This window comes from Barbus barbus (genome assembly GCF_936440315.1).
Source record: "Barbus barbus genome assembly, chromosome: 46".
Classification (NCBI taxonomy): Eukaryota; Metazoa; Chordata; class Actinopteri; order Cypriniformes; family Cyprinidae; genus Barbus; species Barbus barbus.
The window spans coordinates 8,181,416-8,203,301 of record NC_136724.1 but is presented as its reverse complement, the minus strand read 5'-3'; the positions used below and the strand labels follow the sequence as shown (position 1 = coordinate 8,203,301).

At 35.8% G+C, this 21,886-nt stretch overlaps 1 protein-coding gene across 1 annotated transcript in view; it reads right to left on the bottom strand.

The window, feature by feature from the left end:
• LOC306864742 (guanine nucleotide-binding protein G(olf) subunit alpha-like) overlaps positions 1–21,886 on the bottom strand; it is a 306,051-nt gene that overhangs the window by 47,117 nt on the left and 237,048 nt on the right. Inside the window, exons 6-9 of the mRNA XM_079408947.1 lie at positions 10,113–10,167; positions 9,952–10,025; positions 6,739–6,797; positions 4,431–4,551 (exon numbers count right to left, since the gene is read on the bottom strand). Coding sequence (XP_079265073.1) covers positions 4,431–4,551; positions 6,739–6,797; positions 9,952–10,025; positions 10,113–10,167 — 309 coding nt within the window. The remainder of the gene's footprint in view (positions 1–4,430; positions 4,552–6,738; positions 6,798–9,951; positions 10,026–10,112; positions 10,168–21,886) is intronic.

The following is a 21,886-nucleotide window of genomic DNA, read 5'->3' as shown; positions in this document are numbered from 1 at the left end:
CATTGAATGTGAGCATTTGCCCTCTCAAGTCGGTTACTACAATGAACTGCAGTCAGGTCGAGACCCCGATGTGGACGACGAGCATGCAGATGAGCTTCCCTGAGATGGTTTCTGACATTTTGTGCAGAAATTCTTTGGTTATGCAAACTGATTGTTGCAGCAGCTGGGTGGCTGGTCTCAGATGATCTTAGAGGTGAAGATGCTGGATGTGGAGGTCCTGGGCTGGTGTGGTTACACGTGTTCTGCGGTTGTGAGGTCGGTTGGATGTACTGCCAAATTCTCTGAAACGCCTTAGGAGATGGCTTATGGTAGAGAAATGAACATTCAATTCACGGACAACAGCTCTGGTGGACATTCCTGCAGTCAGCTTGCCAATTGCACGCTCACTCAAAACTTGCAACATCTGTGGCATTGTGCTGTGTGAAAACTGCACATTTTAGAGTAGCCTTTTATTGTGGCCAGCCTAAGGCACACCTGTACAATAATCATGCTGTCTAATCAGCATCTTGATATGCCACACCTGTGAGGTAGATAGATTATCTCGACTAACACAGATTTAGACAGATTTGTTAACAATATTTGAGAGAAATAGGCCTTTTGTGTACACAGAAAAAAGTCTTAGATCTTTGAGTTCAGCTCATGAAAAATGGGGGCAAAAACAAAATTGTTGCGTTCATAATTTTGTTCAGTGTATATTAAAACATCCTCCAAATTATCATCACATCTCTTTTAAGTTAACAACAATGCCACTTTAGTAAATGGGTTAAACATATGAAGTTAATGCCTAAATAATGCATTTTAATATTAATAATGCACAAAATAAGATTGTCAATCTTCTCCGCATTGGATTATAGGAAATAGTGCTTCAGCGAGAGTACATCGGTTTTGCACTCAAAATAAGAGAGGATTGTGGGTAAAAAGTAGTGAATGAACGTAGGGAATTAATTTATTCACTCAGAATTTGGACAGCAGTACAAAATGGCTGACACCCGATATAATGCATTATATAAGGGATAGGGAGCGGTTTTAAATACAGCTCAAATTTTGTTTACAGGAGCAAAGGACACAAAGTTTCCTTTGTTTAGGAAAACCAGTCTCCTCTTGCCTTATATCGAAATCCTTCAACATTTTTCTTTACAAATCCTCATTTTGTACTTCTACTTGTGACAGGTGTTTTGTTTTGCTCTCTCCTCTGCGCTTGTGCATTTGTCACCATGTTCGCCTATGTCATCTGCTGGAACGACAGATTGCGATTTATAAAATTTTAAATATGGATATTTTCCTTACAAAAACACATCAATTTGCTTCAGGAGGCCTTTATTAACCCCATGGAGCCATGTGGAATACTTTTTTATGATGGATGGACAAAGCTTATTGGACTTCTATTAGACTACTGAATCTCAATGACCATTCCCTGCCATTATAAAGCTTGGAAGAGCCAGGACATTTTTTTAATATAACTATGATTGTATTCATCTGAAAGAAGAAAGTCATATCGAGGGGTGAGAACCAGAAGGGCGTAAGTGACATTTTTGGTGAAATGGAGATATTTATCAAATTAAAGCTCTTAATGAGCTCTTTCTACTGCCAAAAGTACTGTCATCCATGAGTGTACAATTTTTTATTATAAACAATTGAAATCAGTACACAAAGTCAGATCAAACTATGGTAAAATTTTTATTTTGGCTCTCCTGTAACGTTGGTGAAATGTCATTTACGCCTTTCTGGTTCTCACCCCTCGCACATTGGATGGCTTGAGGGTGAGTAAATCGTGGGGTAATTTACATTTTTGGGTGAACTACCCCTTTAATATTTAAAGATGCCATCTGTCTCTTCTATTTGACTTAAAAATAAAATAATTGTAATAATTAGGCATGGGTGCAATGATCATAAATATCGCAGTATGAATTTGTGTATCATGATAAGTGTATATTGTAAGGGATAATGCATGGCTAACGGTGCATTAAACAATTTTAATGCACGATGTGGAGGCCAAGAACCACCCGATGTGAAGTGCATTAAAATCATTTAATGCATAGCTAGCGTGCATTATTCTGCTAATACCATGGTCGTTTGCGAGCACTGACAAGTTAAAGCTGTTAATGATGTTTGCAATATTTGACTGGAATGGTAAAAATTTATGTTATTTCGCCAGTTACAGCTCGTTAGCACCAGCATTCTGCCCACTTCAAATCAGACACACAGAGGAGAGAGAGAGATGACAGTTGTGTGTGCGTTACCTGAGTCCATCTCTCTACAAACAATGAAGCTGTTTAGTTACTTCAAAAAAAGCTATTTGACCACCCCATTGCTGAGGAATATAGTGTAGCCAAGTCAAGTCAAGTCACCTTTATTTATATAGCGCTTTTAACAATACAGATTGTGTCAAAGCACTTAACAATATCAAATTGGAGGACAGAGTGTCAGTAATGTATAATAATAAGATTAAACCCTCAATTTTCAGTTAAAGGCATTTCATTATTGAATTCAGTGATGTCATTGTCTAAGTTTAGTTTAAAAAGTATCTGTGAAATCAAATTGACGATAATCGCTGAAAAATCAAGTGTCCCCAACTGAGCAAGCCAGAGGCGACAGTGGCAAGGAACCAAAACTCCCTCTGTGATAGAATGGAGAAAAAAACCTTGGGAGAAACCAGGCTCGGTCAGGGGGCCAGTTCTCCTCTAGCGATCCAGTATCTAGGCTATTTTATTAATAAAAGCCGTAGGGCAGTGCTGACAACAAGTTTCTGTGTTTGTGATTTGCCACCTTTCCCACTGCCTTACAGGCAAGGGTTCTTTCTGTATAATGGGCACGTACCTGCTTCTGCAGTACCACTCTGAGTTGGAGTTTGACTATAACATGTTCAAACCTACCAGAGGATTTACTTGTGCGCTCTTGGCCCCCATGGGTGCTGAGACTGTGCAAGTCTTTTGGAATGATCACTCAAGGGCGGATGTGACCTCTGTGAGCTTAACCCGCTCGCCTAAAGTGTTTGCTGTTCTTGTTCCCTCGGACCTTGAGGTGCCTAGGACAAGATTACACATGTGTCTTTCTGCTACCTTAGCACGGCATGATTGTACTGGATCCCATAGCCTCTTAGCAGAAGTATCGATAGGGAACGTACTCGGTTACAAACGTAACCTCGGTTCCCTGAGATACGGGAACGAGTACTGCGTTGCTAGCCGTGCCATGTAGCTGCATGACTCAGTCGTCGCTTCAGTTGAAGTAACCTGAATCCTACGGCGAAGCAGCTGCTTATATAGACAGATGACTCCACCTTATTCTGGCGGGCTTTGCGGCCATAGGTTCGTGCATAAAGCACTCCACGAACTGATGGCAGTGCAGTTACACTGCGTGACTGAAAAAAGTTCAGCTTCAGTTCAGGAGAAAAAAAATACTTTTTCCCATAGTGTTTTAGCAGACGCAGTGCTCGTTACCGTATCTCTGGGAACCGAGGTTACGTTTGTAACTGTTTTATGGCCTTATTTTAGTGACTTCATTTTTTTTTTTTCACTAACCACGCATAAACATTGTTTTTTCACAAACCCAAACATGTACTTTCATGCTGCTCACATATTATTGTAGCCCAGTTTGTGCTGAATACAGTGTTATCAGACTTTAACCATTAATATTTTTTAAGATACTAAAAAAAACCCCACAAATGTCAGGGCATGTCAAAACTTCTTCAGGGCCCCAAAACACCCTCAGGCCCCAGAGGGTTAAGACCCACTCATTAAGTCACTTGCTGAATGAATCAGCAGTTTGAATAAATCAGCTGAACAACCAATTCATATTTACGATCTCATTTTATTTATTTATTTATATTATTATATATTTTATATAAAATTTTTAAACTAATTAATTTATAGTATTATATTCATAGCATTATTTATGCAATTCTAATTGCAGTGTGAATGCATTCATGCTAATGCTGAACAGTTTGTGTACATAAACCTAAATGCTACTTCAGATGCAGCTTCTTAGAACAATGCTATGGCCATACTGTAGCCTTTAAAATTTGTGAGTAATAAATTCAATGTTCAATAAAAATATATTTTTTCTAACGCTATACTTTTTAATGTCTATACATTTAACACAATAATGAATTACGTTCTGGGGGTAATTTCTCAGGCCAAATTACTGTTAATTTGCGATTAATTAACCATAATTAATTAGATAAAAAAATTCACTCCCTCGACAGCCCTAATATATATATATGCATAAAAGTGCTCTACAATCATAGTAATAATATGTAATACTGCCATAGAAATAACAGAAACTATATAACACATTGCCCAGCCCTATCACCAACCTCTAATAACAATAATTGACCGTTATATCGTTACAAATGCATATTAGTATTTTAGGGTAATTCTGCAGCACTTGGGCTGGGAACCGAGAATTCCCAAGAAATAGCTGAACTGTGAAACCTGTTAGTCCAGATGCTGCGGAACAGATCAAGAGACTCGCGCAGCCGGTTAGTGCTGTTGTCCTCCCTTATGACCATGTTATAACTGCTACTGGCTGCCACAAAGATGATGGCGGTCACATCTGTGATTATAGACAAGAAGAGGTATATTATCACCAAACACACACTTTTAGGATAGTTCACACAAAAATTATGTCATCATTTGCTCACCCCCATGACATTCAAAACATTTTATTTAATTTTATTTGAAGAATGAATGACATACATACACACAAGGTTAGCACGGAAACTTGCTAGAACAAACTTCACTTGTTTTTGTGCTTCACACATGGACAAAATAAATGAGGCAACACACTAGGTATCCCACAGTAAGAAAATTTTCCCACTGATTAATAATCTTTTGACAACATCGAGACTACCAATTACACTGCACACTTTACAAGATATGGTACTTGTTGATGCTCAGGATCTGTAACACTTTTATCTTTAATGTTATATCTTAACACCTTTCCCTTTCTTCAAAAAAATGTATACTTGAAAATGGCTGACTTATTATTATTGTTAATGAAAAACACAACAATAAAAACATACAATGACAAACTTATATTAAACATTTTCTTATTTAAACAAACTTTTGTTAGCTGACATATGGAGCCCCGCACAAGACATGCACACAAAAGTTTATTTACTGTGGCCAAGAAATAAGAATTGGTTCCTACGTTACAATTTGTTTCCTCATTTTATTAAACTGTGGCCTTGTCGTACTAATTTTGGAAACAAATTACTACATCATGGCCACAATTCAATTTAAATGAGGGAAAATTTCTATTTTGTGGCAACAAAAAATAGAAATATTTCCTCATTTAAATTGAATATATAACTCAAAACTTATATATAAATAAATGAAAGATTTTCCCTTACTTTAAAATGAATGCTAAAATTTGTGGTTTATTATTACTTTAATAATAATTTTTAAAACAAAACAATAATAAAATAAACACAGATAAACAGACTTATATTAAGCAGAAATACTGCCAAATAGGTGTTTGCTTTTTTGCTGACACCAAATCCTCAGTTATCGTAACTCCTTACTCTTTTCACGTGATAAGTGAAATTTCACTCCTGCTGCATTCAGTTTATAATGGTAGCATCCATTGTCAAACTGAACTAAACACATTTTATGTTTATAAAAAAAAGGAAAACTACAGTGGGGATGTTGGGCAAGTAAAGTAATTAGTATATGGCCAAACAATGTGTAATATCGACAACACTGAGTGCCGCAACACGCCTAGAATGCATAAGTTTCTGCATTTACCATACGTGATCTGTTCATAATATAAAGAAAATTAATTTCTTCACAAGACTAAAGATTAAACTGCTTGATTCATATAGATTTGTGTTATGAAGGTTTAAATTGTTTGTTGTTGTTATTGTTGTATTTTTTGTGTATGTGTGTGTGTGTGTCTTCTTTATGCTACATTGTGGGGACCAAATGTTCCCACAAGGATAGTAAAACCTGAAATTTTTGATTGGTCTGCGGTCCCTATGAGGGAAAAAAATTATTAAAAATAGTAAAAGATGTTTATCTGAAAGTGTAAAAATGCAAACAGGTTTTCTGTAAGGGGTAGGTTTAGGGCAAGGGTTGGGTTAGGGGATAGAAAATATTGTTTGGTCAGTATAAAAGTAATAGAAGTCTATGGAAAGTCCCCACAATTCACAAAAACAAACGCGTGTGTGTGTTTTGAGGGTGAATAAATGATGACACTATGTTCATTTCAATTCCCAAAAATGAAAATTCTGTCATTCATTTTCGTTAATTAATGTCGTTCCAATCCCAATTCGTTAAATTATGTCGTTCCAATCCCGTAAAACCTTCGTTCATCTTCGGAACACAAATTACGATATTTTTTATTAATTTTTTAATTTTTGAGAGCTCTCTGACCAGAGATGCACCTGCTTTCTACTGAATGTACACAATGGTGATTAAGTTGATTTTGTTTTGATTTTTGTTCCAAAATGGTGGAAGGTAATGGCGTGGTAGTATCCTTGCTGTCTATGCAAGGTCAGAGAGCCCTTAGATTTAATTAAAAAAAAATCTTAATTTGTGTTCTGAAGATGAACGAAGGTCTTACGGGTTTGGAACGACATGAGGGTGAGTAATTAATGACAGAATTTTCATTTTTGGGTGACCTAACCCTTTAACATAAATACCATTAGTTACTTTCAGATATATCAACAACAAAACAGTTTTTGTAAAATGGTTTACGGAAAAAAATATACCACAAAGCTAGAGTAATTTGTAAACTCACCGTTAAAGCACTGAATCCATTTCCTCCTTTCATCTCTCTGACCGCCCACATCAAACATACTGACACACAGGGAGAAATAAAAAAAAAATGTTTCTGTATAACAACTAAACAAATAAGTATTTATATAAATGTAGTAACTGAATGCAGTTATAAATCATTAGCTAAATTATAGATACTGTAAATAGTGGGGTCCAAAAGTCTGAGTTTACTAGTGTAAATGCTTCTATTCACCCCCCCCCCCCCCCTCCATTCTGTCACCAATGGAGTATGGATTCCTTGCCACTGTCGCCTTTGGCTTGCTTAGTAGGTGACTTGATTCCACAGACACTATTTGAAGAGAACTGAACTTATCTGGACAATGACATCCCTGAATCAATTATGAACTGACTTTAAATTAAAACTTGACTGTTTACTATTGTTCTATTTTTAGAGCTGAATTTTTTGGCATTATTGGCACACTATTCTCCTGTTTAACACTGTAAAGCTGCTTTGACAATCTGTATAGTATAAAGCGTTATATAAATAAAGGTGACTTGACTTGACTATTCCTCTCTAATAGACTTTATGCACATTCACCTCAACATTTTGTCTCTGCCAGCTTAGTCATATTCAGTGTATTGACAGAAGTTTTTTATCTTATGATAGTTCTGCTGAGAGATTTCCATGATTTACTGAATTGAATGTGTTTTCCTAGACAAATAGACTGTAGATGAAAATTTGGAAAGATATTTTTTTTTCTAGTTCACTGCTCAAAAAAAAAATAGGGAACACTTAAATCACACATTGAATCTCCATAAACAAAATATTCAAGCTGAAAATCTTTACTTGTATACACTGTGCAAGAATTAAATGATGTGACAATGGTCAGGGAAAGCTGAAATCATCAACCCATTAAGGGCTTGATTCAAAATCACACAGGAAAAAAATACTGATCCAACTTGCATGAATTTAATCACAGCAACTCATAATGTAAATCAGTAGATTGTATGGCTTCCATATGCTACTTGCTAGCTTCGGATGCTTCAACAATGTCAAAACACGAGATAAATCAGTCAGAAAGGATAAAGAGAGAACAATTATATGTGGCCACCACCTGCAAAACCATTCCCTTTTGGGGGGTTGTCTTGCTGTCTTGCTTCGCCAGTGCACCTGTTGTCACTTTAATTTGCACGAAAGCAGGTTAAACAGATTCACAATCACGTATGCTTCATAACTGGACAGACTGATATCCCTGACGTTTAACTGACTTAGTGTTATACTGCGATGATTAAATGTTCCCTTAATTATTTTTGAGCAATGTATATGAAGCAATGGTTTATTTAGTTTTATTTTATTATTATTAATGTAAAACATAACCATTTTAAACTCTTCACATTTAAACAATTTAAATTTGGAATATTTTTCAATTATATTTGTGGATTTCAGAATCAGAATACATTAGAGATATAGTCGGCTCTTTTGATTTTAATGGGACTGACCGCTCACTTAAAAAAAAAAAAATATTTTGAAACTGACAAATTAAGTAATTGAGAATTCATCAGTTTGTGTTCCAAATTTAATAAAAACTACTTTGCTTTTTGATTCAACTGAATATTTTAAATAATAAATAATAATAAAACAAATTAAAATGGCATAGACTAAATTAAGCTGCTTGGAAATGGTCTTACAACCTTTACCTTTCTTCACATGCTTTCTGATTTCCTCAAACAACTCTCTAGAGTCATAAGTCAAGTCAAGTCAAGTCAAGTTGGCTTTATTGTCAATTCTTCCACATGTATGGTACATACATACAGAGAATTGAAATTGCGTTACTCTCAGACCCTTGGTGCATACAGTTAACATTTAAAACACTGACAGTAGACGTTCAAATAATATGATTAAGTCTAGTCAAAACCTATATTTTTGTCCTGTTATTTTATGTTAAAGGCTTTTTTTATGCAGGCCACTAATCACTTTTCATAACGGTCAATATAAGCTAAACAAGCCTGAACTGGCAATGAGAATTACAAGGAAGCAAAAAAATATTTGGGTGTTGTAATATTATAATACAATGTCATTAATATAGGCTTATTAATATAACCCATGTTATTTAACTGACTAAAAATAGCCTAAAGACAATAATGAGCAATAATAATTCACCACAATGCATAGGATGATGCAATGACAAATTCAAGTGCACAGCTTCACCTAATTAATTTGTTTAGTTATATCATTTATCATTTGAATGAGAGCAACACCAATAAATTTCCGGTAATCAAAAAAATGGTTTTATTCATTATCATAGCTTGCATTTTTTCTTCTTCAGGAAACGGGCATACTAAATAGCAACACAGAAGCGAACAATAAACAATAGAAATAGCAAAAAGTTAAATAATCAAAATTTTGAACAATTATGATTAACTTTTGGTTAAATCATCTAAATATGATATGTGGATCACTGTCAGATGAGCCGTCATCAGATGCTGAGCCGCTCCACGACACATCACTTATCTCCCCACCATCAGACTCTCCATTGCTCATGGTATTTATTGCTTCTTATACCTCTTCAGCATCCATAAATCGCCTTCTTTTACTCATTTTGTCATTATTCATTAAACTATAACCGCTAGTTCAGAGAGTGAAAGGCATTGCCTAGCAATGTACAATGTTAAAACATAAGCGGCAAGAAAATGACAGCGCAAAAATACAGGTATTATAGGTGGGTAAATTTGACCTGCTGGCGCTTATAGGTATAAATGTCCTGTGCTTTGATCTGGTTTTATCTAAACAGTTTTTAACAACAGGGAATTGTAAATTACACAGTTAAAAGTCAATGACTGGGAGACTTGAATGTTTTATTGAAAATCTTTTACGTACATTTTAAAAACAGCAATGGGTAAAATTCACCTCGTGGTGGTTCTAGTGTTAAATAACTGCAGAATTGAAGCTGACATGAACAAAACATGATGATCTATGTTTTTCAGCATGGTTTAAGAAAACTATACTATTTTGCACTGTAATAAGTTTACATGGTCAATGCCCCAAATTTGTTTAGGAATGTGCAGATTCGTAGATATATTAATTTTATGTCCTAGCTTAGATTAGATTTTTTTTTATATTTAAATGGCTATTGCTGGGATTAAAATAAAATAAAAATAAAAATCTTTTGGAGCCTACTGTAGATTAAAATGCTTTACTTCTACATAAATAAATTATACCAAAAAGCTGACTTACTGAAAGTTGACTTTGTCTACTTGAAATCGAGTTTCAAAAATCCCTGAAGTCAGAACACGGCACCTCAGCAAATCCTGAAAGAAATGGGCAAACTCTCAATTCAATGACACTGAACACTAATAATAATAATAAAAATAAATCTAGTGTGACAGCACCCTTACCTGGTCTGTTGGTGTGTAGTTACTCTGTCGTACAGACTCAATTCTGTCCAAAAAGCTGAAAAAAAAACAGTTAACAGACAAATTAAAATACACCATGATTATGATAATACTATACTATAATATGATTAACTAAATAAACTGTAAGACAAATGTTTACCACATCTGACATTCAAAGCTAATTTTGTATGATTTGTGTTTCTCATGAAATTAATTTGGTAATTTTTACTGTGTTTACATTATGCTTTGCTTTGATTGACTAGACTTGAACAGACTTGTGTGTATGTCGGGACTACATATGTATTTGATTAAGTGTAAGCATGTGTGTGGATGAGTAAGTTTGTGAGACATAGGCATAGACTTAGTTCACACAGCAGGCTAAAGTGGCCCAAATCCGACTTTTTTATCCAAATGTGACCCATATCTGATTTTCTTATGACAGTCTGAACAGCACAAATCTGATTTTTTCAAATCAGGCCCAGGCCACTTTCATATGTGGTCCTAAATCGGATACATATCTGATGTTTTGCAATGCGACTTCAGTCTGAACGGCCATGTCGCATTTCATGCGATTTTTACGTCATTGAAATGCGACAGACGTCACAATTCTGCGCTGTAGGAGGCGGGAAGATTAAAATCACAATGGCAGACAATATATAGACAATAATATCACTTCGTTATTTAGGCTCCAATTGCACATTAACTTAAAAATTGCTAAACAAAAGCTAACACGAGCAGCATCCATTTTTATTTCCGCAAACACAGTGCACTGGGTCTGACGTCACGTCTTCTTCTGCGCATACGGGTCACTTCAGGGCCGTACACGGTACACACATGAGACTGATGGCAATCGCATTTAAATGACAATGTGAACAACAGCGCAAAAAAATCGGATTTGAGCATTAAGACCTGCAGTGTGAACTAAGTCATATACACCAGACAATTAAAGTGAGAATCTAAAACCTGCACTGGTGACCAAACTATGTACTGTGTCTGTGTTGGCCTCCAGGTGGAGCTCTAGCACAGATCACTTCAGCCCTGTTTCCTTGCCTTTAAACTCGGACAGGACAACTACATTTTACATATCTTTTGCAACTGCACAGGTCATGCAGTGAGTACTGCAAGCTTATCAGACACTGTATACCTCTACATATGACAGTTTTTTCTTTTGCTTTTGAAATGTTCGTCATGCTGTTTGGGGGTCAATGATGCCTTTGGGTCTGATGTTTTACACAGCCATTTTGGGCTGAACAATACATTTGTAAAGCATATTGTCCGTGTCATTTAGATGATCTGGTTTACTATAGCAGCACAGTGAAGTTAGGATGACCTTTAATAAAAGGGTGGCCCCTTTATGCAGAAGGGGAAGTATCAAGTATCAATCAATATTTCCACCTTTTGAATGGCCGCTACAAATGGAGCAGCCTACATGCAAAATGCCGTGCAAAATACACGCAGATAAGAACAAGGTATCCACAGGATATATTAGGAAAATTTTAAATTGTAGTTTCCAGACTCAGCTGGACAAAAGATTTGATGGACATACATTCACTGGCCACTTTACTAAAGTAGGTACACGTTGCTAGGACGGGGCTGGACCCCATCTTTGACTTCAGAACTGAATTAATATTTCATGACAAATATTCAACAAGATGCTGGAAACATTCCTCATAGACTCTGGTCCATATTAACATCACATAGTTGCTGCAAATTTGACGGCTGCATATCCATGATGCGAATCTCCCATTCCACCACATCCCAAAGGGGTTCTTTTAAATTGAGATGTGCAGACTGTGTTAAAAAATTGTCTAAGATTATTAAAGCTTTGTAACATGGTGTGTTATCCTGCTGGAAGTAGCCATCACAAGATGGGTACACTGTGGTTGTAAAGGTATGAACATCTGAATGTTGCAGAATAAATTGAGACTTATTAAATGAGACCAGGCAAACTTTTTCCAATCTTCTGTTGTCCAATTTTGGTGAGTCTGTGTAAATTGTAGCCTCAGTTTCCTGTTAGCTGACAGGAGTGGTACACAGTGTGGTGCATCTGCTTTCAGGTTTGATGTGTTGTGCATTCAGAGATGCTCTTCTGCATACCTTGGTTGTAACAAGTGGTTATTTGAGTTACTGTTGCCTTTCTATCGAACCAATGGCTCGAACCAATCTGGCCATTCTGCTCTGACCACTCACATCAATTTCATTTTCACCCACAAAACTGATGCTCAATGATATTTTCTGGATATTTCCATTCTGACCCTACGCAGATCCTCTTGACCATGTCTAAATGCACTGAGTTTCTGTCATGTGATTGGCTGATTAGATATTTGATCAGTGGATATTTGATATTATTTGATAAAGCAGCCACCCTTTTGGCACACTCAGTGTCCAAATGTGCTCACTCATTTTCATTCACTCCTTTAAGTGGACTAATGTAGGGAATAGCACATTTAATAGGTGGGGTGATTTCGAACACACTTTAGCAGCATGATATGTGATTTTTTTTTACACCAGCCCATTACTGTGACATCACTGATGAAATCAAATTCATGCTCAAATTCATCTGCCCCTATACAGCATATACACAAAAAATAAAATAAAAAAAATACCCACATCAGTCAGATGGTCTTTCCTTGTGTGAGGCCACTATGTACTATACTTTGGGTCAATTCACCTCTGTTCATGCATTCATGTCCATTCACCGCCGTTCATGAATGTGAGAAACCAAAAAAATGCAAGTTCATGCAATGTTTTGTCTTATGCTGCTTACCAAAGTTCATGTTCATGGATCCTGACCTGTGAGTTTGCATATAGAGGACAAATAGCCAAATAGAGGAACTAATCAAGACGCGTCACATTCACTGCACAGCATCCATCGCAGATAATTTTGTTTTGTTGCATAGCAGCTTTATAAAATTATGTTGTGCCCTTTAGCTGTGACTATATTCACAATATAGTTCTCATTTATTTATATAGCTCTTTTACAAAATTGCTAATTGCACAGTAATAAACAGGAAACAAACTGTGTTAATGCTGCAATGTTACAACATAGAATTACCTCTTTTACCTTACTGCTTAATTATAAAAGAAAAAGAACAAAAACATCTATAACTAACCTATCGGAAAGCCCCAATTCTTTCATTGGGATAAGGGTTGAATGCTTAGTGACATTTTCCTCTGTTTTGTTTGGGTTTAGGAAATGTAATAAAATAAATGATATTGCCTATCCTCTCAGGATATCTGGAAGCAGTGTTACAAGGACCCCAGGCCCATCGTTTTTCCATTTTTTTAGCATAAACAACATCAAGCAAATGAGCGCTTCGGATCTTCCACTGTTTCTCTATAGCGATGAAACCTAAAGATATCCAAGTTCCACTCCCTGTGCAACTGATACTCGACTGCCAATAGGGAGGGGCTTACCGATAGGTCAATTGACCGTTCGCAAAGATCCGCCCTCCTTAGTTACTTTCGTTATCCCGACAAACAATCTTGCTCTAACACTAAACCATCATGTTCTCATGCAGTGAAAAATACATCACAGAACAAATTGGAAACAGACAGAGACACGTTACACATTACGAAGACAGAGCAGGTTACTTCTGGTACGAAACAAGGTCTCAGGACTCTCAGCTTTAAAATTGTGTCATATTTAAAGAAATTCAAACAATAAATACAGTTTTGTGGCTCTTTAATGTGTTGTGACAGATCACTGTATTGCCTCAGTCAACTGTTCGTCTTTTCATATTTATGTAAAGCACAAAATGAACATGAATAAACATCAGAAAGTATTTTATGTGAACCGCGGAACACATCATTTTCAAGTTTAAGTCCACCGAAGTTAATCTAGTCTCCTGGCTGATTTGTGGCTAAGGCTAGAGGGGATACGGCTGCGGCTACTGGGCATGTATTTAAATGCTTCATTCATTCATTCATTCATTCATACCAGGGATGTACACGTATTGTAAAATAAAGTGTTATCCTAATAACCACAGTTTTATTTAAGAAGAAGGTACTTCTTTAAAGCATTGTGAGTTCATCAGTCATGGGCTCCTGTTAGACGACCAGTCCTACAGCTATTTTTAGTTTTTGTGTCTGTCTGTATGTGTATGAAAGAGAGAGGCAGAGGTGCATGTCTTCATGTGTTTAGTAGAGTTGTCAGGATGTGAAATGGTCTTGTCCCTCCTCACATAAACTTTGTGGTCTGCCACAGAGTGAGACAGAGAGAACAAAAGAGAGAGGGTGAGACGGTAAAGAGGACAGACACAGAGGCTGTCTGTCTGACTGATGATGACTGTGTGTATATTCATGTGTGATTATCAGTGGCGCTACCTCTGTGAATCTGTGTTTGGTGATCTGTTCACATCGCAGCTGGACCAAGGCAGTAAATAAAACCATGTAAATTTCCTTCTTGTGGCAAACCATAAGGCCTAGAGAGCTGAAACTTTTCAGATGGTAGTAGTATTGCTCGCTACTCAGATCCAAAGTCTACAGCGATTGAAAAAGAAAAACTGCGCAGAACTCCTAGACTGTTTATCGTAGACTCAAAAAATTTATATCTTTGGAATCCTTGGGCCAGAACGAAAACATTGACAGTTTCTCTCTACAAGGTCTGTTTTTCCGCAAAATTGAGTTATGTCCAATACCTACTTTTTTTTTTTTTTAATTACAGAGCTTGGCCACTTGGTCATAAACATAAACCAAAACATAAAAATGGCTATAACTACGCAAGTCCAGTCGACTTGAAAATTGGTATGCACTGTCTTTGTTTAAAGTGCCACAAGTGTCTATGAGGACATTCGTGTATCTCAAAAAACATGGACGCCATCGGCCAATGAAGTTTGACCACCTATTAGACAAAGTTAATGGAGGCTGAATGGAACGAAACTTGATGGGCATGTTCCGACTCATGGCCATAAAGGTCTGTAAGAATTTTGAAAGAAATCGGCCACTAGTTGGTGCTAACGAGTTTTATGCCTCTGTAATCGTGGTGTTTCACACATTTACACAATATGCATATCATTTGATAGATCTCCTCATACTGAGCAACTCTGCCTCAAGAAACATTGCTGTCAATCAAATCATTCATTAAATATTCACAAATATGTTAAAAACCTACTTTTGTGAACTAGTCCTAGGTTTTTCGCTCAATCTTGATCAAACCACTGTGACACAATTCTTTGGACTCTCTAGATCAATAATTATCAAAAAAAAAAAATTGTCCTTTGATTAGCTATAACGAGGTAATTTTGAAAAGGGGGATGGCCAAATATACCCAATAGCCTATAATACCTAAGCGGAAACTCAAAACTTGGTGAAAACATGTCAGATGACTCAAGCATGCAAATTTTCATAGAGATCAGACCATAGGTGGCACTATAACAGTTAAAAAGAGTTCAAAACATAATATTTCTATAGTGAATGACCTAAAAAAAAAATATGTATTCACACAAACACTTGATCTTTATATATGATAGATCAGTGGTTCCCAACCCTAGTCCTGGAGGCACCTCAGTACTGCACATTTTGCATGTCTTCTTCCTCTGACACACCAATTTCAGGTCTTGGAGTCTCTACTAATGAGCTGATGACCCAAATCAGGTGTGTTGTGGTGCCTCCAGGACAAGGTTTTGGAACCACTGTGATAGATCTCCTCACTCTGAACAACTATACCTCTGTGTTGTCAATGTTGTCAATCAAACTGTTCATTAAATATTTGAGATTATTTAAAAAAACTACTTTTGTGAACTAGTCATAGGTTTTAAACTCAAAATCAATAACATCAGTGCAGTGTAATTCTCTGGACTCTCTAGGTCAATAATTATCAAACAATGTTGAACATTTGCATTTGGACAGTTATAACAGGGTCATGTAATAATATGGTCTTGATCTAGTGTACCCAAAAGTCTATAAATCTTAAAAGAAGACTCAAAACATCACAAAACTATGTAAACTCATGCATTACATGATTCTAAACAATCACGTAAAATTGTATGGAGATGGGACCAAGGTTATTATTGTTTTGAATTTTTAAATTCGTTTTATTTTAATATTGTTTTCAAATTTGCTATAAAATTCAGTTTAGTTTTTATTAGTTTCATTAATATTTTTGTTAGTTTTAGTTTAGTTTTTATTTTGTGAACATTTCTATTTAGTTTTTATATAGTTTAGTTTCAGTTTTAATTCAAGTTTAGCAGAATCAACAGATCACTTCCAGAGCGAAGGCCAAAGAAAGACGTAGGCATAATTTAATCTTAGAGAGGCAAACTAAATCAGTTTAGTGACACAAAATTAATGCATGCTGAGATTGTGTCAGTCCTGTGTCTTGTGTTTTCCACCCATGTGCTCCCTTATGCCCATATTTGGTCCTTCCTGTTTCCGATTCTCATTTAGCTCCTGTTATGTTCCTTTGATTCAGCTGTGTTTAATTAATTACCGAGTGTTCTTAAGCTCTGTGTTTCCCTGAGTTTAGGGTCTGGTATTAACGTTGATGCTATGTTCCAGTGTGTCTCTGCCTGCCTTTGTTTTACCCTGTTTTGAGAAGATTAAAGACTCTTTGGTTTTGAGTTTACCTCTCGTCTCCTGTTCTTCGTTTCGCCACAGAAGGCAATCGTGACAGAATACCAGACCAAAACAGTAGAGTAAGCGGCGCCCCTTCTCCTCGTTTTGTTTTTTGTTTTCTGGTTTTCTTCCCTGGCATACTCCACAAACGGGAGATATCTGCGGGCTTGCCGCAACAATGGGGTTAGATGAAGCAACCATCAACTCACTGTTCTGGCATGGGGCCAACTACCATCACCCAGTGGACCTCCCAGACACCAAGGGACTTAGCTGGAGGGAAGGTATCCTCCGGTGTCTGGAGAGTGTCCGGCCCCGAGCCAGAACCAACCCGCCATGAGTCCCGCTGGCCGTTCGTCAGTCTAGCCCGCCGGCCACTCATCACTCAAGTTCGTCGGACGGTCCAAAGTCAAGTTCGCAAGCCACCGCTCACTCAAGCCTGCCGGCTACGGCTCCCTCAAGCCCGCCGGCTGCTCCGAAGTCAAGCCCTATGCCGACAGCAGCTGTGTCTCTCACATCAAGCTCCCTGCTCCACCATAGTTTTAAACTCAAAATCAATAAAATCAGTGCAGTGTAATTCTCTGGACTCTCTAGGGCAATAATTATCAAACAATGTTGAACATTTGCATTTGGACAGTTATAACAGGGTCATTTCACAAGACTGTTTGGTTTGAGTTTACCTCTCGGCTCCTGTTCTTCGTTTTGCCACAGAAGGTAATCGTGACAGATTGATTAGATGGTAAAAGTATACAAATATACACCAAATTTACATTTTTATTTTATATCAGTTTACGAAAATAACCTGGGATGGGACAGAAACTGAATAGTTATGAAGGTTAAAAACACTACATATCTATGCTGCATTCCCTGAAAGTGCAAATACAACCTCTAGATGGCAGCAAAGGACCACTCACTGGCTCACTCTATCACTTATATAGTTATTTTCTCAGGTTTTACTTAGGTACTGACATTCAGATAGTTTAAAATCATTATTAATACATTAAAAATCATATTTAGTCAATTTACCACTTCATTTATACAGACATATCAGTTTTGACAATTATGTCACATTATAATTAAATTTAAACCAGAAAATATTATAAACAGAACACTTCCAGTAATTATTTTATAACCTGTAAGTTATTTCAAATATCTATATCTACAACATCATGTGTGTCTCTGTGTGTGAGCATGCTTAATCTATATTAAGTAATAGAGTGTGTCTTAAGTAATATAGTTCAACCTTTTCATTACTTTGTGTGTGTCATCATATTCTCCATCATGGATGCGTTTTGGTGTCAGCCATATATTTCATGTTGGCTGAGACCCCTGACAGCATAGAAGCCGTGAAAGTCTTTAAGTGCTTTCAGCTATATTTATTATTATTTTTATTATTATTATTATCATCATCATTATCAGCATTAGCTATTTTTTTTAAAAGAAGTCTCTTCTGCTCATCCAGGCTGCATTTATTTGATAAAAAATACAGGGGAAAAAGTAATATTATAATGTTTTTCAATTTATACACTTTAAAATATAATTTATTTCTGTGGTAGCAAAGTTGAATTGCCATTACTCCAGTCTTCAGTGTCACACAATCTCTCAGAAATCATTGAGAAATTCATGATACGCTGATTTATATGCAAGCCCATTTCTGCCACAGTTGAGAAAAAAATATGATTTCTTGAAGTCATAATAATGAGAGTTTCTCATAATTATAACGTAGTTAATGACTAATGACTTATTTTCCCATAATAATGAGAAACTCTCGAAATAATGAGAATCTTTCTTGAAATAATGACTTATTTTCTCGAAATAATGAGAACATTTCTCAAAATATTGAGAAACTTTCTTGAAATAATGACTTATTTTCTCGAAATAATGAGAACATTTCTCAAAATATTGAGAAACTTTCTTGAAATAATGACTTTTCTCATAATAATGAGAAACTTTCTCAAAATAATGCGAAACTTTCTCAAAGTAATGCAAAACTTTCTCAAAATACTGAGAAACCTTCTTTAAATAACTTATTTTCTGGAAATAATGAGAAACTTTCTCGAAATAATTACTTATTTTCCTATAATAATGAGAAACTTTCTTGAAATAATGACTTATTTTCTCGAAATAATGAAAACATCTCAAAATATTGAGAAACTTTCTCGAAATAATGACTTATTTCCTCATAATAATGTGAAACTTTCTCAAAATAATGCAAAACTTTCTCAAAATACTGAGAAACTTTCTTTAAATAACTTATTTTCTGGAAATAATGAGAAACTTTCTCGAAATAATTACTTATTTTCCTATAATAATGAGAAACTTTCTCGAAATAATGAAAACATTTCTCAAAATATTGAGAAACTTTCTCGAAATAATGACTTATTTTCTCATAATAATGAGAAACTCTCAAAATAATGAGAAAAGTTCTCGAAATAATGACTTATTTTCTCGAAATATTGAGAAACTTTCTCGAAATAATGACTTATTTTCTCATAAGAATGAGAAACTTTCTCGAAATAATGAGAAAAGTTCTCGAAATAATGACTTATTTTCTCGAAATAATGAGAAAAGTTCTCAAAATAATGACTTATTTTCTCAAAATAATGAGAATCTTTCTTGAAATAATGACTTATTTACTCATAATAATGAAAAACTTTCTTGAAATAATGAGAAACTTTCTCAAAATAATGACTTAATCCATTAATGCGCAATGCAAGAGTGATGGCATGCTAGCGACATCTGTTGGTCAAAGCCATGCAGGAACACTGCAAACTTTGCTTTGTTCTGTAATCTAAAGTGTATAATCTGTCATTAAATAATGATTTCAGATAAATTATCTGCATGTAGTCTTGATAATTTGCAGCACTTTCCAAGTTACTCTGCCAGATATTTCATGGCTTCAAACAGATATAGAGGAATATATTCCAACCAAAATTACACGCATTTTATTAAGAAATGAAAGCCATTACACATATAAATTTAATGAATAGAAATTCATTTCAATGATTTATTAGTTTTATCAGCTGTCACTTTCATACATCACATGCATAGGCCCACAATGTTTATACAGTAACCCAATCTCATCTTGCTAGCACAAAGTAGTTGTTCGTTACCACGGCATCCGCTTGGTCTTTGATCAGCATCCCGCTTCTTGCAGGACAAACGCTTAACATGAAAAATGCTTAACGTGGCTTGAAGTACAAAGACAGATTGAACCAAATTCAGTACACAATTTAATGATCATACATACTGTATACAGGCATTCAGGTGGACCCAAAATATGAATGCAACGCAAAACTAATAACTAGTTTTAGTAGTTTTACTAAAACTAATAAATCATCGAAATGAATAGCTATTCATTAAGTTTATATGTGTAATGGCTTTCCTTTCTTCATAAAATGCGTGTGATTTTGGTTGGAATATACAGTATTCCTCTATATCTGTTTGAAGCCATGAACTATCATTGTCTGGCAGAGTCTCTTTGGTAGGTGCTACAAATTAACGAAAGACTACATACAGATAATATCTGAAATCATTATTTAATGACAGATTATACACTTTAGATTACAGAACAAATATTTGCGGTGTTCCTGCATGGCTTTGACCAACAGATGTCACTAGCATACTGTTGACTTGCGCATGCGTGGATTAAGTCATTATTTCGAGAAAATAAGTAATTATTTCGAGAAAGTTTCTCATTATTTTGGGAAAGTTTCTAATTTTTATAAGAAAATAAGTCATTATTCCAAGAATGTTTCTCATTATTTCGAGAAAGTTTCTCGTTATGTATGAGATGTTTTCCCCCTGAATATTATAATATATTAACTCCTTATTATGAGACACTAAGGCATAATTAAAAATTTAGCTTTGCATCACAGAAATAAATGATAAAGTATATTAAAATAGAAAACTGTCAAATATTTGCAAATAATTAGATGAAATAAATGCAGCCTTGTATAGAGGCGGCATAAACTTCTTAATAAAAATATATTACTGATCCCAAACTTTTGAACAGCAATATGTCAGCAATATGAAATATAATATTATTATTATTATTACATTTCAACTTTCATGGGCATTTTGCCTTCAGAAGGGTAATTTTCTAATGTTATTAGAAAATTACCCTTCTGAAGGCAAAATGCCCATTATTATTATTATTATTAAATAATAATTACACTCACCACTTTTTGTCCAGTGCTGAGTTCTATCATGTTCGTAACTTCATTTAAAAAAAAAAAAAAAAGTTTCATTGTGTGGTCACATTCATTGGTTAAAACGGAACTTTGTGAGATCGTGATGAATGAGTGGCAGTTTTTTATAAATTTAAAGGGAGCGCTCTATGCAAGCTGCATACGATGCTTGACAAGCGGTCACGTACGACAGAGATAGCTACAGTAACTACTATACTGCATAGAAAGAGATAACTTCAGAAGCACAGATTGATGTGATTCTGCAACCAAGCCTGGTCCAAACGCAAGATTTAGGTAAGGGAATGGAGCGTTATTAGGGGTTCGTGCACGTAGTGCAGAAACCCTATTGTAATTGTTAGGATTTTTATTATTAGGGGTTCGTGCACGTAGTGCAGAAACCCTATTGTATTTGTTAGGATTTTTAGGGGTTCGTGCACGTAGTGCAGAAACCCTATTGTATTTGTTAAGATTTTTATTATTATTATTATTATTATTATTATTCTGCCTTAAAACGAATCGTGCAGCCCAAACCGTAAGGGCTAGAGAGCTGAAACTTGGTCAGAAGGTAGTAGTCTTGCTCGCTACTCAGATACAAAGAATCGGCCAAATCGGCCAAACGGGGGCGCTACAGCGCAAAAACCTAAAATTTCAGACATTTTTGGCCCACAGTCGTAAACCGTGTGTCGTAGACTCAAAAACTTTACATCGTTGCAATCCTTGGGTTAGCCCGAACAAAAGTGGAGCCCGAAATTTTTGAGCTGCGACGCTTCCTTCTTGCCCTAAAATTGACCTATATCCCAGACCTACTTTTGCGAACTAGTCCTAGGTTTTTCGCCCGATCGGAACCAAACCAGTGCAGAAATATTCTGTGGACACTGAATATCAATAATTATCAAAAAAAAGTTGCAATTTTGATTTTCGGGCGATACAGTACTCCAATTAGCGTCTATGCTAACGTTAGCCAAATGTTGTTGGAAGTATAGCTCTGGAACGGAATGAGCTATATTCACCAAACTCGGTACAAGTATGTACGAG